At 50.4% G+C, this 27,918-nt stretch overlaps 2 protein-coding genes across 4 annotated transcripts in view; one reads left to right on the forward strand and one right to left on the reverse strand.

Moving 5' to 3' along the window:
* dpp6a (dipeptidyl-peptidase 6a) overlaps positions 1 to 16,739 on the forward strand; it is a 93,278-nt gene extending 76,539 nt beyond the window's left edge. For all 3 annotated transcript variants that reach the window (XM_076016080.1, XM_076016081.1, XM_076016079.1), the window contains 23 exons: positions 1 to 89; positions 4,853 to 4,947; positions 5,075 to 5,149; positions 6,604 to 6,656; positions 7,133 to 7,214; positions 8,543 to 8,663; positions 11,932 to 12,086; positions 12,276 to 12,373; positions 12,483 to 12,606; positions 12,687 to 12,725; positions 12,887 to 12,994; positions 13,140 to 13,231; positions 13,314 to 13,361; positions 13,438 to 13,556; positions 13,663 to 13,734; positions 14,180 to 14,287; positions 14,385 to 14,454; positions 14,529 to 14,723; positions 14,803 to 14,957; positions 15,389 to 15,447; positions 15,590 to 15,662; positions 15,749 to 15,822; positions 16,434 to 16,739. The exon at positions 1 to 89 is cut by the window's left edge and continues 10 nt beyond it. In XM_076016080.1, coding sequence (XP_075872195.1) covers positions 1 to 89; positions 4,853 to 4,947; positions 5,075 to 5,149; positions 6,604 to 6,656; positions 7,133 to 7,214; positions 8,543 to 8,663; positions 11,932 to 12,086; positions 12,276 to 12,373; positions 12,483 to 12,606; positions 12,687 to 12,725; positions 12,887 to 12,994; positions 13,140 to 13,231; positions 13,314 to 13,361; positions 13,438 to 13,556; positions 13,663 to 13,734; positions 14,180 to 14,287; positions 14,385 to 14,454; positions 14,529 to 14,723; positions 14,803 to 14,957; positions 15,389 to 15,447; positions 15,590 to 15,662; positions 15,749 to 15,822; positions 16,434 to 16,583 — 2,254 coding nt within the window. In that variant the 3' untranslated portion in view covers positions 16,584 to 16,739. The remainder of the gene's footprint in view (positions 90 to 4,852; positions 4,948 to 5,074; positions 5,150 to 6,603; positions 6,657 to 7,132; positions 7,215 to 8,542; positions 8,664 to 11,931; positions 12,087 to 12,275; positions 12,374 to 12,482; positions 12,607 to 12,686; positions 12,726 to 12,886; positions 12,995 to 13,139; positions 13,232 to 13,313; positions 13,362 to 13,437; positions 13,557 to 13,662; positions 13,735 to 14,179; positions 14,288 to 14,384; positions 14,455 to 14,528; positions 14,724 to 14,802; positions 14,958 to 15,388; positions 15,448 to 15,589; positions 15,663 to 15,748; positions 15,823 to 16,433) is intronic.
* Positions 16,740 to 19,193: 2,454 nt separating this feature from the next.
* On the reverse strand, positions 19,194 to 22,867 carry ggh (gamma-glutamyl hydrolase (conjugase, folylpolygammaglutamyl hydrolase)). Its single transcript, XM_076016089.1, has 9 exons — positions 22,713 to 22,867; positions 22,492 to 22,600; positions 22,331 to 22,381; positions 20,693 to 20,777; positions 20,447 to 20,585; positions 20,019 to 20,119; positions 19,799 to 19,889; positions 19,453 to 19,587; positions 19,194 to 19,327 (listed from the first exon to the last, which is right to left on the reverse strand). The coding sequence occupies exons 1-9, from the start codon at positions 22,834 to 22,836 to the stop codon at positions 19,209 to 19,211; spliced, it is 954 nt and encodes a 317-aa protein (XP_075872204.1). The 5' UTR covers positions 22,837 to 22,867; the 3' UTR covers positions 19,194 to 19,208.
* Positions 22,868 to 27,918: the final 5,051 nt, after the last annotated feature.

Consider the following 27,918-nt stretch of genomic DNA (forward strand, 5'->3'; position numbering starts at 1 on the left):
CCAGCTGGCTCTCAAGGGGAAGCTGACGGTCGCAGACCTCTTCAGGAAAAGCTTCAAGGTTCACGACCCCAACGGCAAATGGATCAGCGGTGAGTGCAGTAGAGTGTAGTAGTAGTAGCAGTAGCAGTAGTAGTAGTAGCAGTAGTAGCAGTAGTAGCAGCAGTAGTAGTAGTAGTAGTAGTAGTAGTAGTAGCAGTAGTAGTAGTAGTAGCAGTAGTAGCAGCAGTAGCAGTAGTAGTAGTTTTGTGTTTTCATGCATGAGGTGTTCCAGTCCGGTCCCAGGGCTCCTGCACCGTAGACGAGAGCTTCGCTGCTTTCAAGGCTCCAGGATCTTCTTGTCTGTGTCTGCAGAGATGAGAGACGGCAGAGACGGCAGAGACGGCATGTTAATTAGCAGCAGCAGCAGCAGCGTAGCGTCGTGGATCAGCTGTGATCTGCAGCGGCCTCGGTCTGCACAACAGCTAAATATCCTCTCTGCTCTTTCTCCTGCTGCGTGGCGTCTGCATGCGTCTGGACCGGACTCGTTCTTCCAGCCTCACTGACGAGAAGCTGCAGTTTGGTGCTGTGACGCAGCCCAGAAGGTTCTGCTGCCTCTGTGCTGCTGAGATCCTGCTGGATGAGTGAGTGGATCCTCCAGCAGCCAGGGTCAGGGTTCCAGCCAGTCAGTCTGCAGGGCGGCCACAGCAGCCACAGTCTCTTCATATATCTCTCTCTATATATATATGTGAGGGTTAGGGTTGGGACACAAGGAAGCTGGAGGCCCACGCTCACTCTTTCAGTCTCTCTCTCACTCACTCACTCGCTCTCTCACTCACTCACTCACTCGGTCAATGGGAGAGTATCAGCGTCACCTCAGAGGCGGCGAGTCCAATCAGTGGCACGCTAACGGGGGGTTCATCTCAAATTGGGGTCCCAGGTCGGTGGAGGAGGAGAGGAGACGTGGGGCTCGGAGTGCTCAGCCGCTCCCCTGGGGGGCGTCGCCCGGCGTGTGGACCAGTGGGAGCAGTTCTCAGTCCCTGTGGGGGACTTGATGGCATATTTTCTCCTCCAGTGCCTGCAGGTGTAATGGACTTACAGTGTCACACGAAGTCTTAAAGTGGACTCATGCAGTGGCCTCATGCAGTGGACTCATGCAGTGGACTGATGCAGTGGACTGATGCAGTGGACTGATGCAGTGGACTCATGCAGTGGCCTCATGCAGTGGACTCATGCAGTGGCCTCATGCAGTGGCCTCATGCAGTGGACTCATGCAGTGGACTCATGCACTGGCTGCGTCTCTCACTGGACCTGCTGGGTTGTTTCTTTTTCTTCTCTTTTTGCTGCCGCTGGCTGAATTTCAACCAAAGAGGCAAAATTGACTGAATTGACTGAATTGACTCTTTGACTCTTTGACTCTTTTCATCCAGTTTGTCACATGTGGAAGGTCCAACAAAGCACAAGTTTTAGCAGGGAGTTCTAAACAGAGGGCTAAACCTTTACACTGGGTTGACTCAGACGCTGATGTTGCTTTGCAGCGGCGACACAGTAAACAGAAGCAGCAACAGAAGCAGCAACAGAAGCAGCTCGTATCAATAAGAGATCATGTGGTGAAAAACAAAGCTCTGGATTGGATGAAGAGTCTGAGGGAGAGCGTTGCAGGAGAGTCGTCTCCTCCTGCGGCCCCGCAGCCTGCTGGTTGTGATGCCTGGCAGAGCGCCACCTCTGGTCCAGGCCCTGCTATTATCATTGATTAGCATCCTTGTTCTTACATGTTGTCCAGGGACCAAGAGGAGTTCACAGAGCAGAAGAGGGATTAGCTGAAGTGCACGAGTCCATTATCACCTGACGCTCAGTGCAGTGAAGAGGACACGAGGACACATTCTCTCATCGGAAGCTTTTCTTCTTCACGTGTCCAACTGATGAGAGCGCAGCGCTCGAGGACCCCGGTGGCTTCATTTCCAACCCCCCCAGCCAGTAATAGACGCTCCAGCTGAAGAGGGAATTCATTTCAAAAAAAGAACGGCAGACGCTGCCTACAAGACGCTCGGTCGTTGGAAGGAAGAGAAGTGGCTGAGAGCAAAAGGAAAGTGAGGAGCTCAGTGGAGCGGCGGAGGCTGCTTCCAGGTGCAGCTGCGTTATTTCCTCTTCTAATGAAACTGTCAGACTGGCACGTGGCACAAAGAGAAGGCTGCAGCTCTAATGAGGCCTGAAGAGGCCTAACCCTGACCCTAACCCTGACCCTGACCCTAACCCTGACCCTAACCCTGACGCTAACCCTGACCCTGACCCTAACCCTGACCCTGACCCTGACCCTAACCCTAAAGAGAAGGCTGCAGCTCTAATGAGGCCTGAAGCATCACGCAGCAGCCAAAGTGTTGGAGAAGTTACTGGGCTGTTGGAGGGGGGCACTGATATTATTGTTGTGGAGACCAAAAGAAAGAGAGAGAGTGGGGAGGTGGGAATCCAGCCAAGTGAAGATGTGACCCTCCGTCTTGTGTCCCACTATGAACCTGGTGGATGAACCAGCAAGATGAAACCAGTTGAGGGACGCCAGGGGTCAGTTTGGTGTCTGAGCCCTGATGATTGACAGCAGGACCAACAGTGGAGCAGCTGCTGCAACCTGAAGCCCCACTGGTCGTCTGCAGCAGAACATCTCACTGAAGCTGCGGTCTGATCAACGGACCACTAGGACATCGTAAAAACAACCTGTCAGAGGAGGAAATTTACAATTTCAAGGCCCAATCAAGCACCTGTTGGGTTTTGTTTCCCAGTCAGTCGCAGAGAAGTTTGCAGTTTGAAGAATTTCAAGAACAAATTCAGCCTGTGGATTCAAGCTGGAGATGACTGAAGAGGAACTCGGTCTCTGCCACATTGGGTCTCAGCTTGTGTCTCTGTTTCTCAACATGTGGCTCCTGCAGCCCCTCCAAACCAGAGTGTTGCTGTGCCCTGGTAGGGCTCTGAGTGAGAGAGAGAGAGAGAGAGAGAGAGAGAGAGAGAGAGAGAGAGAGAGAAGGGTGGCAGAGGGATGATGGAGTGAGAAATGATGAAGTCAGCGAGCCGGGCTTATGAAAGGCTGCTGATGGGGAGGCTTTCAGAGCTCCACTGAGTCTGTGGATAAAGCAGGAGGAAGATCAGGCGATGGATCATTTAAAAAAAGAAGAAAAGAAAAGGTGCCGGGAAAGAGATAAAAAAAAAAAAAAAAGCTGCAAGTTTAAAAAATGAAGGCGGCGCTGTGAAAACAAAGGAAGCTTAAAGAAAAGCTGAGCAGAGTGGAGCAAATCCCTCAGAGCTCCGCCTCTTCAACACATCAGCTGTGATCTTCAGCATTCTGTGGAGAGAAGTTCATCCAGCAAGGAGATCAAAGAGAAGAAAGAGGCTCGGTTTGTGAGGAAGGGAAGCAGAACCTCGTGTCTTTGTTTGTTCTGAAAGCCTTGTAGCCCATTGGTCTGCCGCTGATTTAAAGAGCCAGTGTGACGTCATGCTGTCTCCTCTGATGGACAATTAGAGATTCCAGGAGATAAAGAAGCTCTGCAAAACAATCCAGCTCAGAGATGAACGGCTCGGTCCAGCAGCAGCAGCAGCAGTAACAGTAGCAGCAGCAGCAGTAGCAGTAACAGCAGCAGCAGTAACAGCAGAAGCAGCAGGAACAGCAGCAGCAGCAGTAACAGTAGCAGCAGTAGCAGCAGTAACAGCAGCAGCAGCAGTAGCAGCAGTAGCAGCAGCAGTAACAGCAGCAGCAGTAACAGTAGCAGTAACAGTAGCAGTAACAGCAGCAGCAGTAACAGCAGAAGCAGCAGGAACAGCAGCAGCAGCAGCAGTAACAGCAGCAGCAGTAACAGTAGCAGTAACAGCAGCAGCAGAAGCAGCAGGAACAGTAGCAGCAGCAGTAACAGCAGCAGCAGTAACAGCAGCAGCAGTAGCAGCAGCAGCAGCAGTAACAGCAGCAGCAGTAACAGCAGCAGTAGCAGTAGCAGCAGTAACAGTAGCAGTAACAGTAGCAGCAGCAGTAGCAGTAACAGTAGCAGCAGTAGCAGCAGCAGTAACAGTAGCAGCAGCAGTAGCAGCAGCAGTAGTAGCAGCAGCAGTAACAGTAGCAGCAGCAGTAGCAGCAGCAGTAGCAGTAACAGTAGCAGTAACAGTAGCAGCAGCAGTAGCAGTAACAGTAGCAGCAGCAGTAGCAGCAGCAGTAGCAGTAACAGTAGCAGCAGCAGTAGCAGCAGCAGTAGCAGTAACAGTAGCAGCAGCAGCAGTAGCAGTAACAGTAGCAGCAGTAGCAGCAGCAGTAACAGCAGCAGTAACAGCAGCAGTAGCAGCAGCAGTAACAGTAGCAGCAGCAGAAGCAGCAGTAGCAGTAACAGCAGCAGCAGCAGCAGTAACAGCAGCAGCAGTAACAGCAGCAGCAGCAGTAGCAGCAGTAACAGTAGCAGTAACAGCAGCAGCAGCAGTAGCAGCAGTAACAGTAGCAGTAACAGCAGCAGCAGCAGTAGCAGCAGTAACAGCAGCAGGAACAGCAGCAGTAGCAGCAGTAACAGCATCAAACCCTGATGATGAGAAGCTTCCTTCCTTCCTTCCTTCCTTCCTTCCTTCCTTCTCAGTGTCTTTGTGTGGACTTCCTGTTGTTGAGGAACTTTCACTTTAATTTGCTGTAAAGAATCCAGAGATGTTTTTTGTGCTTTTGATGTTTTTTTTGAATGAGTTCTCATGAGATGCAAAGTTTCATGTCCCTGTCTAATGACACAACAATGTGTAATAATTCACTGTTGTGTGTGATTGTTGTGTGTTTTTTTAAAGGCTTTGTTGCTCCACCGTGACCTTTCACTCCTTTCTCTGATCCCTCGTTCCCTCGTTGCCTCGTTCCCTTTCCTCCTTGCAGGCAACGAGCTTCTGTATCGCAACCACGAAGGCGACGTGGTCAAGTTCAATGCCGACACTCGCCAGGAGGTGGTGCTGGTGCACAACAAGAAGTTTGTAAGTCTGCCTCCGTCCTCGTCCTGGTGGTTGTCGGCGGCACTGCGGCGCCGAGCGCAGCCAGCCGGGAGAATCCAATCAAAACTTCTTCTCTTCTTTGTCCCCCTCCTTCTCTTCCCTGCTGCAGGAAATGTACAAAGCCAGCAGGTACGAGGTGTCTCCGGACTTGAAGCACGTGCTGCTGGCCTACAACGTGGCGCCGGTGAGCTTCTGCATGGGTGGGGGCTGCATGGTGGGGGGGTGATGATCATGGCAAGGCCTGTTGCACGCCACTGCATGTCACTGGCGAGGGGGGAGGCAGCGTGATGAGGAGCAGGGAAGAGGAGCAGGATCTCAGGCACTCGGTCATTTCAAGTGTGTTTCGTATTTCGATCGCCAAAATTCCCAGGAAGTCACAGAGTGACCAACAACTGAACAACAGGTTGAACAGCCCAACAACAGGCTGAACAGCCCAACAACAGGTTGAACAACCCAACAACAGACTGAACAACCAACAACAACACGCTGAACAACCAACAACAACAGGCTGAACAGCCCAACAACAACAGGCTGAATAGTCCAACAACAGGTTGAACAGTCCAACAACAACAGGCTGAATAGTCCAATAACAGACTGAACAACCAACAACAGGCTGAACAACCCAACAACAGGCTGAACAACTCAACAACAGGTTGAACAGTCCAACAACAACAGGCTGAACAGTCCAACAACAGGCTGAACAACCCAACAACAGGCTGAACAACCCAACAACAACAGGCTGAATAGTCCAACAACAGGTTGAACAGTCCAACAACAACAGGCTGAACAGTCCAACAACAGGCTGAACAACCCAACAACAGGCTGAACAACCCAACAACAACAGGCTGAATAGTCCAACAACAGGCTGAACAGTCCAACAACAGGCTGAACAACCCAACAACAGGCTGAACAACCCAACAACAGGTTGAACAGTCCAACAACAACAGGCTGAACAGTCCAACAACAGGCTGAACAGTCCAACAACAGGCTGAACAACCCAACAACAGGCTGAACAGCCCAACAACAGGCTGAACAGCCCAACAACAGGCTGAACAACCCAACAACAGGCTGAACAACCCAACAACAGGCTGAACAGTCCAACAACAACACGCTGAACAACCAACAACAACAGGTTGAACAGTCCAACAACAACAGGTTGAACAACCCAACAACAGGCTGAACAACCAACAACAACAGGCTGAACAACCAACAACAACACGCTGAACAACCAACAACAACAGGTTGAACAGTCCAACAACAGGCTGAACAGTCCAACAACAGGCTGAACAGCCCAACAACAGGCTGAACAACCAGCGTTGTTTTTCAAACTGTTGTGCGTTTAGGTTCTATTGTGTAAAAAAGCTACTTTGTAATTGTTAAGTGCGGCTTTACAGGAATAATGTGTTGCTGAATATTAACGGCTGCGTTCAGCAACATGAAGCCATGAACGCTGCGGTGTGCAGGAGGTTTTGAGAGGCATTGAAGCTTTAAAGTGAACAACAGGTTGGGTGGGAGGAGTTCTGAGGTCTCACACTGGTTGGCTGGTGTAACATGTCACTGATGTGTGTGTCAATGAGAAGCTCTTGGCAGGACGTTGAGGTGGAGGTGTGTATTAAACACCCAGTGTGTCTGCTGCAGGTCTACCAGCACTCCTACACAGCCTTCTACATCATCTGCAGCCTGGACACTCCGTGAGTAAAACACACCGGGGGGGGGGGGCTGTCACTCATTCATTCATTCACTCACTCACTCACTCACTCATTCACTCATTCATGTCTTTACTTGCTTTGCATTGACACCAATAGGAAAATGCCTGCATCAGTTGAATGGCTTTTCTGACCTCACTTGTGTGCTGCCCCCTGGTGGCAAAGTGCCCCCTGTTTGATGACCTCATTCATCCTCACCTCCAGACAATGACACACAGACAGTCGCCTTCTCTGACTGTGCACTGTGCTGCACTTTCCACCAATCAGGAGGCGCCACAGTGTCCACAGCTGTTCCCTCCTTGTTCCTGAGCCGCTGCAGCGCTAGTAGCTACCAATCACTGTGTGTGTGTGTGTGTGTGTGTGTGTGTGTGTGTGTGTGTGTGTGCGTGTGTGCGTGTGTGCGTGTGTGCGTGTGTGTGTGTGTGTGTGACTCTGACTGTGGTGCCTCCTCTTCTCTGCAGGGAAACGTGGAACTTGAATCCACCGGAGGTGCGCAACGCTCAGCTGCAGTTCGCCGGCTGGGGACCTCGGGGGCAGCAGCTGGTAAGCTCCGCCCACGTCATCACGGCAGAATCCTGTTTCTCCAGGATGGGATGGACGGCAAACGCCATGTCCTAAAATGTGGCCTTGGAATCGCTTAGAGTGTAATTAGTGTCACTGCGGCGGGACAAGAGGCAACGAGTGGTGGCGCTCTTCATCGTCTCCTCATCGCCTCCTCATCATCTCCTCATCGTCTCCTCACTGTCTCCTCATCGTCTCCTCATCATCTCCTCATCGTCTCCTCATCGTCTCCTCATCGTCTCCTCATCATCTCCTCATCGTCTCCTCACTGTCTCCTCACTGTCTCCTCATCGTCTCCTCATCATCTCCTCATCGTCTCCTCACTGTCTCCTCACTGTCTCCTCATCGTCTCCTCACTGTCTCCTCATCGTCTCCTCACTGTCTCCTCATCGTCTCCTCATCGTCTCCTCATCGTCTCCTCACTGTCTCCTCATCGTCTCCTCACTGTCTCCTCATCGTCTCCTCATCGTCTCCTCATCGTCTCCTCACTGTCTCCTCATCGTCTCCTCATCGTCTCCTCATCGTCTCCTCATCGTCTCCTCACTGTCTCCTCATCGTCTCCTCATCGTCTCCTCACTGTCTCCTCATCGTCTCCTCATCGTCTCCTCATCGTCTCCTCACTGTCTCCTCATCGTCTCCTCATCGTCACCTCACACGCAGATTGCAGGGCAGGAAGAGCAGCAGCTCTGCCTCTCCTTGTAGAACGGGGTCAGGTCCTCTCTCTGCGCTGTGGCCCAGATTAGCCACTGTACAGGGACTCCATCTACACCAATGTGCCACCCCGCCAGCCCCCCCCCCCCTCCACCCTACACTCCCGTCCATCATCACGACACAGATCTGTATTGTCTCCAAGACCTGGAATGTGGTACCAGAACCTCCTGCTGGAATCTTAAACCATGCACATTTTCTAAAGACTTTTAACCCATTTTGACCTGCTCACATTCTTTGCAAATTTGTGTTTTGTTTTGTTTTTTTCAAGAATCAAAGTGATTGCACAACACCAGGCAGCCCGAGGTTGTGTAATTCCATAATCCCTGAGATCCGGAGCGAAGCCCTGGTGGACAGAACCGCCTGAGATTGATTCCACCGTGGCCTCGCTGCTGCTTTTGGTTTCCTGGGATTTGTTTTTTTTTTTTTTCCATCTAATCGGAAATTTCGCTTCCTCGTGTCTCTCGCCTCCTGACGAAGACGAAGTCGCTGTGCTTCTTATGAAAGACAAACGTGCAGGTTTTGTGGTTTTCATGAAAGATTGAAGCCACTTTTGAAGACTGATTGTCTCTCTTTTCTTTTCTTTCTATTCTTTTTTTCAGATCTTCATCTTCGAGAACAACATTTACTATCGCTCCACGGTGGGCAGCCGCTCCATCCGCCTGGTGTCTTCGGGCAAAGAGGACGTCATCTTCAACGGGCTCAGTGATTGGCTGTACGAGGGTGAGGCTGAACCTCTTTCCCAGAAGGCCGTCCGACCCCCCCACACTGCCGCTGCACGGCGTCCGACCCCCCCACTGCTGGCTGAGCTGCACCATTTACACTGTGATGACGTCGGCCGAGCATATCAATCTTTCAGGGGAACTTTTGAAGGCGCAGGATCAGCCTTGCGAGCGCAGGGTTAGGGTTAGCGCAGGGTTAGGGCTAGCGCAGGGTTAGCGCAGGGTTAGGGTTAGCGCAGGGTTAGGGTTAGCGCAGGGTTAGGGCTAGCGCAGGGTTAGCGCAGGGTTAGGGTTAGCGCAGGGTTAGCGCAGGAGGTGAAGTGTGTGGATAACGAGGCACAACAGATCCTGGGTCAGCTTCACGTCACACAGCGTCTCTCAGGGGACCCTGGGCCTGATCTCCACCCAGTGGGTTCTAGATCAGACCTCCAGCTGTGAGTCTGCGTGCTAGGCCTCGCTGATGTTTCGCCAACGGCACTTCTGCAGGAAACCTGTTGGTTTGGAACCTGCTCATCGTTGACGGCGCTGAAAAAAATCATTTTGTCCTCAAAAATTCCTTTTGCCAAAAAGCTCCAATAAATCCAGGTTGTGCGGCAGCGACAACATGTGTGCGGCGACTGTGTGCGACTGTGTGTGTCTGCAGGGAAGCTTCGTGGCCGTCTGCTGTTGTGTTGCTGTGTGGTGCTCACAATCATCTGTGGAGGCCGCCAGGCAGAGTCAGACTGCTGCTGAGGAGACGTGATCAAGTCTTAAGCTGCGCCTGTTGCAACAGATTTCATGCCCACCCCCCCCCACCCCTTGCCCAAATGGAAATAAATAAACCGAGGTGAAAGGTTGGCCAATCATCTCCTCGGGCTGCTGCTGCTGTTTTCAATCCACAATTGTGTGTCTGCAAGCGAGTCGGGAGCGACGAGTGCATCGCAGTAATAGTCCAAGGGAGGGGGGGCGGGGGGCTGATTACCGAAGCTTCTCTCGTTGCCGTTCCCGCCACAAGAAAAACAGCTGCTGTTCTCTGCTGCTCCCCCCCCCCCCCCCACTCACACACACACACACACACACACACACACACACACACACACTCACTCACTCACTCACTCACTCACTCACTCACTCACTCACTCACTCACACACACACACACACACACACCTCCCGCAAAGATGTTTGGCTAAGATGTTTTTTGGGGATTTTGTTCACGGAGGGACTCAGTGGTGTCGCTTTATCACTCTGTTGCTGCGGAGCCCCGAGGGGGCGGCGGCCAGCGAGCAGCTGCCAACCAATGGGAGAGCTGCCAGCTGTGAGCCACGTTGAGAAGAAACTTTTTCTGGAGCCACGTCTGCTGCAAAGCTGTCAAATAAAGAGACATACATACTGTTTGTATACGTGTGTGTGTGTGTGTGTGTGTGTGTGTGCGTGTGCGTGTGCATGTGTGTGTGTGTGTACTGCCTCGTTGCAACTTCCCTCCGTCCTAGCAGCCCTCAGCGTGTGTTCACTTCCTGGTAGAGCTGCAGAGGAGCCTCCTCAGTCTGGTCTCCTAGGAGTCTCACCTGGCCTCCTAGGAGTCTCACCTGGTCTCCTAGGAATCTCACCTGGCCTCCTAGGAGTCTCACCTGGCCTCCTAGGAGTCTCACCTGGTCTCCTAGGAATCTCACCTGGCCTCCTAGGAGTCTCACCTGGTCTCCTAGGAGTCTCACCTGGTCTCCTAGGAATCTCACCTGGTCTCCTAGGAGTCTCACCTGGCCTCCTAGGAGTCTCACCTGGTCTCCTAGGAGTCTCACCTGGCCTCCTTCCTGTCTCATGATTGCTCGTCCGGACACCTTGGCCCACAGAAACCGCTGCTCCTCCCACACCCCTCCCATCCTCACCTCCAGAAGGCTTTGTCATCTATGAGGCTTGATGATGAAGATGGTGGTGATGATGATGTTGATGATGAAGATAAAGATGAAGATGATGATGATGATGATGATGATGAAGATGGTGGTAGTGGTAGGGATCCTGGTGATAGTGATGAAGATAGTGATGAGGATGGTGGTGATGATGATGATGATGATGGTGATGAGGGTAGTGGTAGTGATGATGATGGTGATGGAGATAGTGATGAGGATGGTGGTGGTGATGATGATGATGATGATGATGATAAAGATGGTGGTGATGATAATGATGAAGATGATGATGATGGTCATGGTGATGATGATGAATCAGGAGGAGTTTCCAGTTTGTGTCTTTGTGTTATGATTCCGTGACTTCTGGCAAGCGAAGGCCCACAGACGATGCAACGAGGAGCTCCAAGAGGAGCCAAGTTGCTTTTGGTTCTGTGCTGATTGTGGGCCAACACTGCCCTCCAGTGGAAATGTGTGGTCATAGTCCACCTACTGAGTACTGCAGGCTTAGCAGCCTTTTCATTTCGCTCTTCGAGTGGAGTTGCTGTGCCTGTTAAGAGAAATTAAATGAGAGCGGATTATTGAACAATATCTTCCTACCTTGTGGTCACCTTGTGGTCAACGTCATTTTGCCACTGGAAAACAGGAATTCCTCCCAGTGTTTTCCTGCACCCTTTTCCAGAGACTTGGAATTTCCAACAAACGTCAGTTTTTAGCAGAAAGCTGAAAGAGGCAGTGACACATGTTTTTGCCCTGGTGGCTGTAAACAGAGGGCTAAATACAGTGTGCAAACGCAGCCTGGCGCCGACGCTGAGGCCCGGCTCCTGGGTTCATCAGCACCCAACCAGAACCAATCCTTCCCACCCAGCGTGCCCGGACTAAAAGCTCTCGTTAGCCGCGCTGTCGCTCACATGCAGAGCTCGCTGGTCGCAGACCGGGCCCGGGGAGTCCGGGTGCTGACTCGTCTCAAGCTGTGTGTTCACTAGAAAGGGGGGTGGGGGGGGGGGGGTAGGCGTGAAAGAAGCCCCAGCAGGAGCTCCCTCCAGTTGTACCTGCCTCTGAGTGACTGCTGGGGAATGTGGTCCGCTTGTGTTTCTGTCGTCCAGGGTTCTAACCCTAACCCTAACCCCAAGGCGGTTCTGATTGATGAGCTCAGTGCTTGGACCCAGACAGGCTTTTATTGAAGTGCTGAGGAAGTGGAGTTCTTAACGGTGTTCAGAGGTACCTTGGGACTTGCCAGGTTCAGATGGATTCATTTGTGACGACCTGGACTGTGTTCTGGTGCACACTACCAAACTGCAACATACACCAGATGGACAGCAGGGGGCGACGTTGAGCACACAAGACAGAGAGACTTTTCCCTAACGGCTGCTTTGTCCTTGGACTTCCAGAGGAGGTTTTCCAGTCCCGCATCGCCCACTGGTGGTCTCCAGATGGCGCCAGGCTGGCCTACGCCACCATCAACGACACCCTGGTGCCCAGGATGGAGCTGCCCATGTTCACAGGGTCTCCCTACCCCACAGGGAAGGAGTACCACTACCCAAAGGTGTGCACTTCCTCCACCTGCCTCTGGTTCTGCAGGTCATTGGTGGAGTGACGAGTTGCTCCTGGTGGTTTCTCCCCTCTTCCTCCTCTTCCTCCTCTGACTCCTCTTCCTCCTCTTCCTCCTCTGACTCCTCTGACTCCTCTTCCTCCTCTGACTCCTCTGACTCCTCTTCCTCCTCTGACTCCTCAGGCCGGTGAGGAGAACCCGGTCATCACGCTCTACGTGGTGAACCTCAACGGGCCTCTTCACACCATCGAGATGAGGAAACCAGACGACCCAAGGATGAGGTGAGACCTTTCCACACTTCTCTGGCCCCAGTAATGTGTTCCTGGTCTGACTGGATCTAAGAACCCGTGTTTATCCTCTCTGTGTGACCCGGCCTCTGTGCTTGGCCAGCGAGTACTACGTGACCATGGTGAAATGGGCCACCAGCACCAAACTGGCCATTAACTGGCTGAACCGAGCCCAGAACATCTCCATTCTGAGCCTGTGCGAGGCCACCACGGGAGTCTGCACCAAGGTGAGGCTGGAGACCACCTGACAGGTGACCCTCACCTGGTCTGAGGTGTCACCACCAACACTGTCTCCATTCTCCTGCAGAAACACGAGGATGAGAGCGAAGGATGGCTGCACAGACAGGTGAGCAGAGCAGGACGCTGGCAGTCTGGGGTTCCAATCACACCCACCTGAGTTTCCTCCTCCTCCTCTTTCTCCTCCTCCTCCTCTGCGGCCTCCTCCTCCCCTGCCTCCTCCTCCTTCACCTCTTCCTCCTCCTCCTCCTCCTCCTCCTCCTCCCTCAGAACGAACAGCCTCTGTTCTCCGGAGACGGCCTGAAGCTGTTCTTCACTCGTGCCATCCCCCAGGGAGGCAGGGGCAAGTTCTTCCACATTTCCATGTCCATCTCGCAGGTAGGGGGCGCTGCTCTGTCAGACACAGTCTGTTTCATGTTCAGGTGTCAGTGAACATCGGTGATCGTGTGCCCTCAACGTTGGAAACATGCTACACTTGTCTTCTTCTCCTCCTTCTTGTCCTCCTCTTCTTCCTCCGGCACAGCCCAACACCAGCACCGAGACCCTGCAGTCCATCACTTCTGGAGACTGGGACGTGACCCAGGTCCTGGCCTACGATGAGGAGAGTCAGCTTATGTGAGCAGCTCCTTCTCCTGCCCCTCAAGCTTCTCACAGAGAGACCCAATCACATCTTTCTGTGCTCTTCCTGTTATTTCAGATACTTCCTGAGCACTGAGGACGGTCCAAAGAGGAGGCACCTGTACAGGTAGCGGCCGCTCCACACCTCCTTCTTTAAAGGAGGGAAACCTTGGACTCATTTCTCCGCTGCCGTGTCTCCACAGCGCCGACACCTTCGGCTCCTTCAACCGTCGCTGCCTGTCGTGTCCCCTGTCCGACCGCTGCGGCTACGTCAGCGGCTCCTTCAGCCTCAACATGAGCTACTTCCTGCTCAGCTGTCAAGGTGGGAGAACGTCGAGGCCCAAACTCCCTGCAGGCCAAGAGGCCCAGACGCTCTTCTTTTTTGAATGCTGATCAGGTTTGCTTCTTCCCTGTTCCTGTGCGTTCAGGCCCTGACGTCCCGTTCGTGGCTGTGTTCAAGACCCAGAGGAACGGGGAGAGTGAGTTCCAGGACCGAGAGAGTGAGTGACTCCGCCCAGTGTGCCATCGAGACCTTGCGTCGTGCGCTGTGCTAGCATTACGGCTACATAAAAAACAACACACGTCTGTGCTCTGGGTTGTGGGCCGAGTCGTCTCATTTCCCAAGACCATGGACGCCCTTGTTACATTCGGACCCGCCCCCTTCTGTAATCTGACCAATCCAGACAACACTCGTGTGAGCCAGTGATGTGTTAGCATAATGACCTGGGAGGACAACCTGCAATGTGGCCCAACGTGTGGCAGTATTCAGACTTTGCACCCTTTCAGCTCATTGCATGTCCATGATCACATGATCATGGAAGAGCCATCTTGAAAAATCTCATCAAGTTGCGCTGCATATTTTCAATGTCACTCATTTTTTATTCAGCAGGTTTTAAAAAATAAAAAGAAATGTGGTCACGTGACTCGGGACTGTGCCGTCTGCAGGTATCACAGAGGTCCACTGGCTGGAGAGCAACGAGAACCTGAGGACCAAGCTGGACTCCATGCAGATGCCCACGGTGGAGTACAAGGAGATCAGCATGGAAGACTACAGTATGGGGCTCCTGGTTCAGGGTTAGGGTTTGGGTTTGGGTTTGGGTCAGCAGCTCCAGCAGGCTTCTGTCTCGTCTTTCTTTCTCCCACTGTGCAGCTTTGACGCTGCAGATCAGCAAACCTGCAGGCTTTGCGGAGACGTCGCACTACCCTCTGCTGCTGCTGGTGTACGTATCGGCCTCCCTGCACCTGTTTACTGCCAGGCCTGCAGCTCTTAACCCTAACCCTGACCCTCCAGCAGTGACGGGACCCCCGGTGGCCAGACGGTGGCTGAGCAGTTTGAGGTGGACTGGCCCGCGGCGCTGGTGAGCAGCTTCGGCGCCGTGGTGGTGCGCTGCGACGGGCGGGGCAGCGGCTTCCAGGGCACCGCCCTGCTGCACCGCGTCCAGAAGAAGCTGGGTGTGTTTGAGGAGCAGGACCAGAGGGATGCGCTCAGGTGACCTTTGACCCTTGCACTGAGATGGATGTGTCCTGCAGACTGTTTGAAGCGGGAGGTCTCCTCCTGTGTCTTGCAGTGCCATGCTGAAGGAGCCCTACATCGACCGCAGCAGAGTGGCGGCCTTTGGGAAGGAGTACGGCGGCTACGTCACCAGCCTGCTGCTCAGCACCAAGGACTCCCCCGTCAACTGCGCCGCCGTCCTCTCGCCCATCACCGACTTTGAGTTGTACGGTGAGCTTCACTGCGTCACGCAGCGTTCCCCTCGCAGGGCGGAGTCAACAAACGCTCCGAGGTCGGCAGGAAGCGTCGAGCGAGCAAACGGGAAGAGAAAAGACAGCGTGTGGAAGCTGAGCAGGAAGGAAGTTCAGGAAGCTGCTGAGTGGAGGCGGGGCTGGGTGTCAGAGCTGGGTGTCAGGCTCTGATTGGTTCCCTCTCTCTTCTGTTTGCTCGCTCTGGCTTGGCCAGCGGCAGTGAGAGATGCTGTGTTTTGGATTTGCTGGAAGGAAACAGAAATTAAAGGAGTTGCATGAATATCACTTGAAAAAGGAGGAGAAAACAGTGAGCGACGAGGAGGCTCCGCCCTGTCAAGCATCTTCTGACTCTGACAAGATGACTATGATGTCTATCTGGGACAACAGCTCTCATGTCTTGTCTCCCTGCAGCCTCAGCGTTCTCAGAGAGATACCTGGGCCTGCCCAAACCCGACCCCAGGGCGTACGCAGTAAGACTCCACTCAGTGTTTGTCATGGCATCGCCACCCTAACCCTACCCTACCCTACCCTACCCCATGGCATCGCCACCCTACCCTAACCCACCAGCCGGTGTTTTATCTGACGCAGTTTCCTTCCTGTGTCTACCTCCAGATGGCCAACTTGGCACACAGAGCGTCTCAGTTCACGGAGAAGAAGTTCCTCATCATTCATCCAACAGCCGACGGTGAGTCAAGGTCACTTTTTCCACCACAACTTGCTGACAAGCAAGCAGAGTTTGAAAATGAGTCCCATGGCTTTGTGTTTCCTCAGAGAAAGTCCACTTCCAACACACGGCCAAGTTCATCTCCCAGCTCATCAACGAGAGGGCCAACTACACCTTGCAGGTGAGTGCCTGCTGGTGGCGCTGTCGGCTCTATTGTAACAACTGCTGCTGGTATTTTCTCTGGCCTGGTTCGGTTTCTTTCCAAGCTCAGGGAGCTGTGTGGCCCCACTGGGACCCAGCAGCAGCAGCAGCAGCAGGAGGATTTGCCCTCACAATGCCTTTAATCCACATAATGAGATTCTGAGAGCCTTGTTGAGCAGCCTGATCCAATTAAGAGCCCATGTGAAGGTCCACTGGTGCCTGTTAATGACTGACAGATACCATGCAGCAGGCATTAACCTGATTGCATTTAAACACTAAGAGGTTTTTATCTTTGCCTGCTTTAATAATAATAAAACCATTTGCTGCTTCTTCTTTTTTGAATAAAATGGAAAATTGAAATGTTGTGTTGGGTTCTGACACGTTACACTGGACACACTGGACACACACTTGTTAATGGTCACTGTTTTATGTCCATTGTATAATGTTCCCGGACAGTCTTTCAGTATTTCTGCTCTTTCACTCAAAACCTCACATTTTTCTTTGCATAGTGCAAGTTTGTAAAAGTCCAGATGCCTTCCAGATGTCTTTAACTTGACCTAGCATGACCCCCCCCTCCTCCCTGTTCCTCAGATCTACCCAGATGAAGGCCACTTCCTCCACAGTGAAGCCACACGGCAGCACCTGAGCCAATCCCTGGTCAACTTCTTCCAGGAGTGCTTCAGGCTACCGGAGTTCATCTTTGAGGGCGTGCTGGAGGGGGAGAGCGAGGAGGAGGGTTAGCCCGCCCCCACTGCCCCCTGCAAACCCCTCCCACACATCAGTTTCTGCTGAACCCTGACCTCCGTCCAGGCCCTGTGCCCCCAGCAGCGGCCCACCGTTGTATAAGAAAGCCACTCTGGCCTGTTTTCCAATAACCCATCTTTGCATTTGGACCTCCCCACCGTCCACGCCCCCCCGGCTCCCATGCACCCCACCCCCCCCGCCTTCGCATGCTAAAGAACCTAAGACTGCCTTGGCTGCGGCAGACAGATGTACACGCCCATCCTCAGCCCCTCCCACATCTGATCCGGCCGAGGCTGCCGCTGACCTGATGCCGGGATCCTTCATGGACCAGGAAGCGGTCTTCTTTGTGGCAGGGTGGACCTGTTCCTCCCAGAGCCGTGCAAGCTGTGAAGCCCCGGCGCCAAAGCCCACACGGACTTTCCAAGCTGTGAGGGACGGAGGAGCGTCTGATAGCACACAAACACGCTTGGCTTGTAAATTAAGGAAGACGCAGACGGACGTCTGGGTGGAGAAACACTGGATGTTGTCGAGGAGGAGTCGGGGGGGTGGGGGGGGAGACCTGAACTATTTTTAAACTGTCCTGTTGGAGCGTGCTTGTGTCTGGTGTTCTTACAGTCTGTACAATAGCACACTTCAGCCGGCTGCTGTCCGGGTGCATTTTATCCGCTTGCCCTCGTGTCCTCATTGCGTGGCTTTGCGTTGACGTGTGAAAGGTCAAAGGTCGTGCTGACAAGATGGAGAGAGCAAGTTTAAAGAGACCATGTTAAATATCCAGCGTTGTTTCAGTGTGTTGTCATCGTTTTCCTTTCGATCACTGTGCCTTACTTTATCAGGTAAACATCTCCGCTGTGTTTGAGGGAGGAGCTTCACTTTCCACAACCTGCCAATCAAAAGCAAAATCATTTGTGACCCCGCCTCCGACTTAGCCCAGCGTCACGCTCGCTGCTGAGCCCAGACTGACGACAGCACACGCAGCTCCAAATGAAAGCAACGCTAAGCTATCTGAACATGTGACTGGACTTCATGTCACACTGCTTGAACAGCAGGGTCAGGGTTAGAGGTCAGCTGTGGAGTCAAGGTCAGGGTCAGGGTTAAAGGTCAGCTGTGGAGTCAGGCAGCGAGCATCACATCCACTCCCACCGAGGCGGCAGTGAGTCAAATGAGTGCATTGCGTTCTTTTCATTTATTGATGCTTTTATTTTGCGACTCTCCATCAGTATTGTTTGCAAGCCCTCTGTAGGCTCAAGCATGTGTACACTTTCTCCAGGAGGACGCTAACCCTAACCCTGGTGGCAGGTGAAGGTATGACGCTGCCGACTTCAGAACTAAAGAGTCTATTAGTATTAAAACCTGAGTGTTGCACTAATAGTGTGGGAGTGAGGGAGTGTCAACTGAGGGGTGGAGTCAACTGAGGGGCGGAGTCAACTGAGTGAAACCCCTCCCTACCTTCATGAGGTCAGACAGTGCATCCCTTGTTGCAAGCGGCATTCAAACTGTTTGCTTGTTGCTGTTGTGACACGTTTCAATATTCACTCTCACACCCAGCAGCAGCAATGGCTGTCCCGGGTGTACAGTGGGTGTACAATGGGTGTACGCTCATATAATATAGTGGAGTTACAATATACCATCTACCTTCACAGCTGAGGAACACAAACATTAATTACCAAAACAAAATGACGCTGTTTGTTTTGTTTTTTGAAATGAATTGTAATTTATTTGCCATGTGTGTTGCATCTCACTGCATGTTGTGAGGTGGTTTGCTGCTCATGGAAGCGACTCTGACTCACTGAATGTCCCTCACATTTCCACTGGTGTTGTGCTTGATGTTTCAATGTTATTCAAAGATCATTTTATTGTGAAGAGGACGACCGAGGGCTGCTGGGTTACTATACTGCTTCAGTGTTGTTTGTGCATAAAGCTTTTTGGAAATGACCTTTGACCTTTTGTGTTCTCCTGTTGCTGTCTTTGAACACGTTGAGAGTGGAGGCCATGGAGCCCACCTGCAGCGCTCCAAGCAGTGGGTCCGGGTGGGTTAGTTAAGGGCGTGGTTTAGGGTTAGGGGCGTGGTTTAGGGTTAGGCTTTGTTTTCCAAAGCATCGCTGTCAGGCTGTGGCATGAAGGTCAATGTTTTCTCCGCCTCTGGTTGTGTTTGGCTCATTCATCGCTGCACCGCTGTGAAAACATTCAAATAAAAACAGTAAATGATGTGAAGATGATGAAGGAATATTTTATTCAAAGTGTTGTCAAAGCCACGACGCTACAACGTTCACGCGGTGCTGCTTGACCTCCTGAAGCTCACTGCAGTGCACTGCACTAGTGCTGTGCACTGCAGTGCATTGAACGGCCACAGGGGAAATCAAAGATGAAGAGTTTGAAGTTGATTGCTTCACATTCAACTCGGGTCCCATTGTGTCTGAGTGGATGCATTGTTTCCTCAGTGAACATCATAGAAACTGGTGCTGGTGCTGGTTGCAGAATGTGCCAGGACCTGAACAGACTACAGACCGGGACAATGTTGCACCTGACTGCACATCGCATTGATGTGTGTGTTTTTTAAAAGGCAGCAGGATCACTCGTCTTCTCCCTCCAACTGGCAGGAAATATTCCCTCCTTCATCTCCAATCAGAAGAAGTACTTCTGCTGGAAGACGCTGTGGTCCCCGGTGTACACAGGACTGTAGTTGTAAATCAGCGCTTCCTGCTCCGCCTCCTGGGACTGGAACCGGTGCGTGTTCTTCCTGGCTGCGTGGAGACAAGGCCAGGCAGGTTTTAATACGACCAGCGGGGGGCGCTACAGCCAATAGGATGCAGCAGGGCCGCTGCATCCTATTGGCTGACAGAAACGCACCAGGATGCCTCCTCAGTACCTTCGTCCACGAAGAAGGCCGCTGTGTAGAAGCTGGCCCGGACTGCGGAGCCACAGTGTGGGATGTAGGGACGAGTCCACACGTAGGGCGTCTTCTCCGGGTGCCACTGAGTGCCGTAGAAGGGGTAGCGGTACGCTGGAGGAGGAGAGGAGGAGGAGAGGAGAGGGGGAGAGGGGGAGAGGAGGAGAGGAGAGGAGGAGGGGAGGAGGGGAGAGGAGGAGGAGAGGGGGAGAGGAGGCAGGAAGGGAGGAGAGGAGGAGGAGAGGAGAGGAGGAGCCCGTCATTAAAGCAGCTCCCTTCAGTGTCAAGATCAACTGGTATATTTGGGCTCAGAGCGAGCGACTACCTTCCATCGTGGATACAAACTCCACCTCTCCGTCAGTGTTGGTGGAGACGACCTTGAAGAAGTCCTTCAGTCGATCGTCTGCGTTGAACGTCTGCAGACGACAAAGGCAAGCGCTGTCCGCGTGAGTCGTCCAATCACAACCCATCCCTGCCCGCGCTCAGCGAGCCGGCGCCGGGAGGCCGAGCGGGTTCCACACCAGAACCTTAACCAGCGAACGCACCTCCAGCGCCAGGCTCCACTTGTGGGCGTTGACCGTCAGCGGCTGTGATGTCAGAGCCTTCATGAGGTCGGCCGGGAAGCTCCGGAAGATCCGACTGTCATCTGGGAAGAAGGAGCGGGAAATCTGTTGGTGCTGGTTCTGGTACCAATGATGTCAAGCAATGGACTTCTTAGTAGTAATTATATTCAGATGAATGAGGAGTGGATTGAGGCAGAGATTAAAAGAAGCTCCTGCAGCGATTCACTTCTCTTCCCGTATTCTATTGGTTGTTTTATTAAAGAATTATTAGGGAGATTTTTTAATGCAATGTGTTTATCTTAACAGTCAACATACATCCAACATACATCCAACATACAGTCGGCCGGCTGGTTTAAAGGCCCTTCAATAGCTTGAGCTGTTCCAGTGAGCTCAGACGGAGGCGTACGTACTGGTGGTGAGGTTGAGTGGCAGAGACACACCGCTGGTGTTGGTGCGGGTCAAAGCCCACTTCCCACTGGTCAGAACCACCAGCTGCTCGAAGCCCAGGCAGGTTCCCCACAGCGGGAAGTAGTCGCCCTTCTTATTGGCCTGAAACAAACAACAACACAGTGACAATCTGGTGACAACGTCCCCAACCAGTCCACACAGCGTGTGTGTGTGTGTGTGTGTTTGTGTGTGTGTGTGTGTGTGTTGACCTCAATAGCCAGAGTGTAGAATATCTGTGCAGCCCTCTGATAAGAAGACGACGTGATGTTTGCAGAGCCGCCTGGGAAGAGGATCCTGTTCAGACACACGCATGCAACATGCAACATGCTAACATTAGCCTGCGTGTTTTACAGAGCACCACTGTGCGTCTCATGAAGCTGCCACCGCATGTTCTGCTGCAACTGGACAATCTGACCCCACATTGTCCCCACATTGTCTACAGGTGCAATAGATTATCGTTATTTTTGTTGTTTGTGAGTTTGTTTGTTTTTTATGATAAAATGACCTTGTCTTGTACTTTCCTTTAACTATTCATTCATTCATTCATTCATTCATCTTCTATACCCGCTTCTTCCTGAGCTCAGGGTCCTGGGGGTCTGCTGGAGCCTCTCCCAGTTGTCTTAGGGTGAAGGCAGGGTGACACCCTGGACAAGTGGCCAGTTCATCGCAGGGCCTCATAGAGACACACAACCATTCACACGCACACCTATGGACAATTTAGAGAGTTCAATTGACCTGACGTGCATGTTTTTGGAGTGTGGGAGGAAGCCGGAGAACCTGGAGAGAACCCAGCAGACACAGGGAGAACCCAGAGAGAACCCAGAGAGAACATGCAAACTCCACACAGAAAGGTCCCAGGCCCGGGCCCAGAATAAAACCCACAAACTTCTTGCTAGCTTTAACTATTCCAGGGGTGTCCAAACTACGGCCCGCAGTCCATTTTTAATTGGCCCACAAGAGATGTTGTAAATAGAATAGAATATGGCCCGCAGTTCAACTTTTGCCTGAGTGCACTTCTTAGTGATACCACCAGGGGGAGCTGCTCCCACTGAGTGCAATGCCGTTCCCACTTTAGGTGAGTAAAGATATATTCCACAGTACCCGTGTGTTAATGAGCATGCATGTGCAGGTACACGCAACAGATATCAATAATGCGCATCAATTCTGTCACTGCCCTGCTTTGCACACCGGAGTGCACAGCGCACACACTGCACACCCAGCGCAGCTGATACTCTGCAGAATAATGCAGCGCTCCTGTTATCAAGTCCAGTTCAGTCTGTTAATGTTGACAACCGTTTCAAACCAACGTTAATAGCTGTGTTGCTAAGCCTAATAACTTATTTATTTATTTATCTTATTATTATTATTAATAATAATAATAATAATAATAATAATAATAATAACTTAAATAACGAGCTTGAAATTTGCCCCTCCCATTTCCCCCTTTATTGTTTTTTTCTCTGTGCTGTAAATCTTCTAATGTGAGGCTGCTGTTGTGAGAATGAGCCAGCAAAGCTTTTTCTGAATCAATCAATAAATCAATCGATAAAGATCCATTCATGGAAAGCTGTGATGGAGGCAGCTTTGTCTTTAATTATATTCAACAATACAACATATTTGACCGCTTTTAATTGATTTTTCTAACTTTAATACACTAAAGTTAAGGCTAAATACCTCATTTCTAGTAAGTGGCCCCGCCCCTCCTGTATTTTATGTATGTGGCCCTCAGTGGAAAAACGATTCAACTTTATTTTCTAATTTAAAGATTAACACTGTAGTTTCTTCAGTCTGTGGCTCTCTGGGCATTCACACACTAAGACATGAACCCAGTGTGCGGTCCCACTCACCCGTTCAACGAGTGGAAGAGCCGCTTGTACTCCTCCAGCGTCTGGTCGACCCTGTTAGCAAAGGACCGGCATTTCAGGACAAGCAACGAAGCAATGCAATGTTTTTTGTTGACTGCATGAGTTTCTGGTGAGTGTTCTGCGGAGTTTGGTTCGCTCATTACTTAATGGGCACGACTCTGGCCCCCGCGGACTCCAGGAACTTGACGTACGACGCGGCGATGTACATGGTGTGGTTGGGCTTCGGCACTATGACACCTTGCGCCAAAACACCTGCGGTGTTGAAAACAATGTTGTAAACAACCTGAGGATCAAGGTGTCGCGCGACCAACAAACTCCGCGAGGCAAAGTTGGACTTGCGCCCCGCCCTGGCTGGGAAACTCACCGATGACGGGTCTGAGGTTCGGGCTGGGTCCGCGGTTCGGGCTCGCGCGGTCGGAGGGAGAGGACCGACCCAGCGCGACCGCAACACAGCACAGCAGCAGCAAGGTTGTTCTTCCCGGTGCCATGGCGCGTGCTCTTCTCTTCTCTTCTCTTCTCTTCTCTTCTCTTCTCCTCTCTCTCTCTCTCTCTCTCTCCCTCTCTCTTTCTTGTGGCGGAAGCACAATCCCGCCTACGCCCGGCGGGTCATCGCTCCTTCAACCCGCGGCTATAAAAAAAAAAAAAAAAAAAAAAAAAAAAGTGACCAAAGTCCGACTCTTGATGTGACTCCAAGTCCCGGCGCGCCGCGAGTTTTCTCACAGACACACAAGTGGTCCGAGTTGCGGGTCAACCTCGTCAGCGAGCAGCAGGACGCAGCTGAAGGCTGTGTGTGTGTGTGTGTGTGTGTGTGTGTGTGTGTGTGTGTGTGTGTGTGTCCGCCTCATTCAGCGTAACAGCACCGTGCACCCCCGCCTTCCCAGCACTTGGTTCAGTCCACACACACACACACACACACACACACACACACACACAAGGACGTGCTGGTATGGAGAATGTGACATTGCAGGTGGATTTAAATTCTTCTGTTCTTTAATTTAAGATTGAAGTTCTTTAAATTATTTTACAGAGTAGCATAAATGTTTTGTATCGAAATGCTGCTTAAGTGATGGAGAAATTGTGTTGCTGTGCACAGAGCTGCAGTTTTTTTCAACAAAAACATGTTGTTTCAGTGTCTGCACGGGCAACTCATTGTGTGCAGTCTGTGTCAGTAGGTAGGCAGGTAGGTGGGTGGGTAGGTAGTCTATGTTACCAGCAAATCCAATGCAGAAAGACAGGAACGCTGTATACTTCAGTATTTGTTTATTTATCGCAACTCACAACAGCATTATGGCACATGGCATGTTTTCCTAATATGGTGCAGCCCGAAGGTCATCAAAGTGATTCTAATGGAGGTCACTGCAGAAACCATCAGGAGCAAAACACTGGAGAAAGTTGAATCAATCAGCCATTGTGTTTCTAGACTCCCTGCTTCATCTTTATTCTATTATGTTCTGTTCTATTATATATATATATATATATATATATATATATATATATATATATATATATATATATATGTATGTATGTATGTATGTATGTATGTATATATATATATATATATATATATATGTATATATATATATATATATATATATATGTATATATATGTATATATATATATATATATATATATATATATATATATATATATATATATATATATATATATTCTATCATGGAGGTCACAGGGGTCAGCTTGAGCCCCTCCCAGCTGTCATGGGGAGAAACACTTCAATCAATCAAGTTAAAATAAATACATGATAGAATAAATATATTCAATACACACATTCAAAAAAAAATAAATACAAATTCAAATGTAAAAGTGCAATTTGAAAAACAATGTGGGTTCAAAGAAAAAAGGTGTGAAGGAACACGAGTGGCTGTCAATCAGAGATGTTTGTTACATCAGGAGGAGGGGTTAAGAAAGTTCCAGAATAAGAGCATCAGAAATTAGCAACAAAACGTCTCTTTTATTCACAAATCAAGTGGAAACACTGCTGACCAATCAAACCTGCTGATGAGGCAACACTGACCATCAATCTGAAACCAATCATATCTGATCAATCAAACTGTCCAAATTAAACACAGTGTTTCTATAAATCCCAGCACAACTCAGTTCCACCTGAACCTTTGATCCAACGACCTCTCAATCAGCCACCGTTCTCTCGCTCTCACCTGTAGCACCTGCTTCTCTTCCATTTAGGGTCATTTGCTGCAGGTGGTGGAGGGGCGGGGCCTCAGGGCAGGTCCTTAAATAGGACGAGCAGCAGGTGTGAGGTACTTCTTGTGCCACCCCAGAGTGTTCCGACCAGGGCTGGCGTGGCAAGGTAATGAACTTTATTGAAACACTGAAGAACACTAGAACTCCAGTTCCAACAGAGAAACAGAAGTCTTCTGGTTTGAAGTTTGAAACTTCCTCCATTTCTCACTGTCCCCTCCCCATTGCAGGTGAAGATGAGACTCCAGAGGGAGAAGCAGCAGCTGTGGGAGTTTGGTGGCAGCATTTGATGGTAAGCTGAAGAATCACTAAGTGAATTAAAAGTGACTTGATTCAGTCAAACTGCTATGATTTTACTAAAACTTTATTGTTGGTTCTTCATCAAAATAAGAGGAATAAATGTGAAAGAATGTTGAGACCCTGTGTGTTACATTGTGTAAATCTCTGTTTGCAATCTTCTATTAAGGGAGGCCTTTGAATACTCTTTAAAGCATGATGTTGCATTAGCTCCACTTCCTTGGAAAGTTTAATGGCTGGAGATGATGGGTATCCACTACCTTAACACACATTACATCTATTAAGATCAAGGGTGACTTTGGTGTCATTGATCTCCAGCAGGTGTGTTCCATGGAAGGCCTGACATCCTGCCAGGACTGAAGGTGGACGCTGATCGTCGGCGCTGTTCCCAGCATGCCATGGTCAAGTATTTTGTCCTAAATCCTGATCTCTGTAATCATCACTTCCATTTTCAGTTTACAATTAAAACCTGAAAAAAGGAAGAGTTCCTGTTAGGTTTTGTATCTAACTCAAGGAACTAAAACAAGGCTGTTTTTTCACATTTCAACCTTGGACTGATCAAAAATACAGGATGTGAAGATGAGCCAAAGGACTGAATTTTATTTGATTGTTTTGTTGATGGGGTTTACGTTGCATGTAGCAGCAACAGTATCTCATAGGGAGGGATCATCCTCCTATGGCGAAACTTGCAATTCTGCCCTCTTGCTTTCCAACCAGTCTCTCAGTCTTCTGCACACTGAACAACCCAACACTAACCCTTGACCCTATCACTAACCTACTAACTGAGGGAGGCTGTTGGAAAGTGAAGCAGTGGCAGAACTGTCAAGGCGCCTAGTCCCAAAGAGCAATTTTCAGCTCACCCGACCAATGAAATACTCAAATCCAATTTAGTCTCGTGGCTGCTCTCCTAATTTTGTATTTGATCTCAACTTCAAGTTGAAATATCAATAACCTGACTAGTTTTGTTTTTTGGAGTAGTTGAGGCAATAACCATGTGACTTATTTTGCTCACTCGATTATATACTGTGAATTGAAAATGGAAGGTGGTCCATATATTGTTTGTCCATATTTGGGATGATGAGCGTGATGATGATGAACTGCCATGAACTGAAGTCCTGTCTCCTGATCTTGGTGAAGATGAAGTGATGGCACAGGGATTCTTAGGACTGCATCTCTGGCTCCTGATGTCACGGTTGTCACCTATTGATGGGCAAAAACATATTTTCAAGTTCTATTCAATAAATGTGTTTAAATTCTTTGTGGTTTTTTTCAATAAATGAAGTTTAATCTCAAGATGCATGTGGCCATTAATATATTTATGATTACAAATTGTTAATTACTGCAGAAGCATAGAATGAATATTGATAGTTGTGGTATGTTGCAAATGTCCAAATGACGTAAAAGAGCACAGAAGAGAACAAACAAAAGGAAGAAAAATCTAAATGTGCAGAATGACTAGTCTTAGTGTAGCACTAACCCTTTACCAGGGGTCGGTTTCTGGGTTCATTAACTTTTTACTGTAATTTTAGTTTGATTTTAATGTATATCTTTAAGTTCTATAAATGACAATATTTAAACATGCTAAATTAAACAAATACTTTTAGATACTCGAAGCTGCTAAATTATCATATTGCTCAATCTAAACTCACAATGGCTCAGTGGGCCCACACATACACACAGCTGGCAAAAGAAAATAAACCCTGTTGCTGGCCTGATATGTTGCTTCAGTTCCGGGAACAGTGACTGGGAAAGATGTTACCTCCAAAGCAGACAAACTGATTCCCGGAGAGCGACACGGCAGGCCGAGGACAAGCCGCCGGTGGGCCGAGGACAGACCGGTGGGCAGGCGGCGAGGCTTCACGTGACCGCCTGGGCGATCTCCGGCGACGACTCACGCCGGTAGCCAAACAGTCAAACCCTCACGCTCCCACGATGAGACCATGAGGCACCCACTCGTTGTTTGGAAAAGCTGCTTTAGTTTTTCCCCAACGGCCCATTCATTGTGCTAGCAAACGTGATTGTGAGGTTGTCGGGCAGACGGTCTCTGTTGGTGACGGTTCGAAGCGTTCTGTCGCTGCCTCCGTTGTCTTCTCTCTTTTACTTGCTCATTTTTGCCCGCCCCAAAAAAGAGACGGCCACCTCCACCTTGGTGCATAGCATTTGACGTCAGTGCCTGTCCTTTAGATACACCTGCCTTTTGACATGGTTCCTCCTGCTCCTGCAGGCATTCCATCACCTGACCCTAACCCTAAACCCTAACCCTAATCATGAACCGTGAGCTTCAGTGCGGAAGCCGAGCGGTGGACCGGACCACATTGGCGACGTCGCTTTTGCTGAACTTTTTTAACTTACTCTTGAAAACGATTAAAAAGGTTGAAAAAGGTCAACATGCATTCCTCCAAATGTGAAAATAAAAAAATCAACTCTCAAATGTCTGAAAAGTCTCTTTATTTTCAATAAAATGGCACTTTTCTAAATGGCTCAGTTGCACCTGTGTGCTTTGGCCACAAGATGGCAGCAAGAGACCATGAAATAATTTTCGCCCCCAAAACTCGTCTGATCATGCGGTCGCCGTTCCGTAAGCGTGACATTGTGAGCGGTAGCCGTTCAGGAAATTTGACTTGACTTAATTTGCATATTCTGGGGACGGTCTGGGTCACCTGATCGGCCGTCCAATCAGCTGCCATTGATTAGGATAAATTTTGGTCATTGTCGCCTTCGGGGAATTATACAAGGTATTTGTAGAAGCCCCCCCCCGTCTGCATTGGCCGAGGAGCCAATGCAGGGTTAGGGTTAGGGTTCCTCAAGCACTAGAAGCCCCAAATTTGCTGTGGGCGCTTCTTGGGGGCTCCTGATGAAAGAGCAAGTGGCCCCATGTCTCTAGGACAAAGTTGAAATTTCACCCCATAGACTTGCATTGACATAAGGCTGAAGCTAGGGTTAGGGTTAGGGTTAGGGTTAAGATTAGGGTTAAGGTTCCTCAAGTACTAGAAGCCCCAAATTTGCTGTGGGCGCTTCTTGGGGGCTCCTGATGAAAGAGCAAGTGGCCCCATGT

This window comes from Nelusetta ayraudi, unplaced genomic scaffold, assembly GCF_046127955.1.
Source record: "Nelusetta ayraudi isolate G7.1 ecotype Tasmania unplaced genomic scaffold, CSIRO-AGI_Nayr_v1 ptg000214l, whole genome shotgun sequence".
NCBI lineage: Eukaryota > Metazoa > Chordata > Actinopteri > Tetraodontiformes > Monacanthidae > Nelusetta > Nelusetta ayraudi.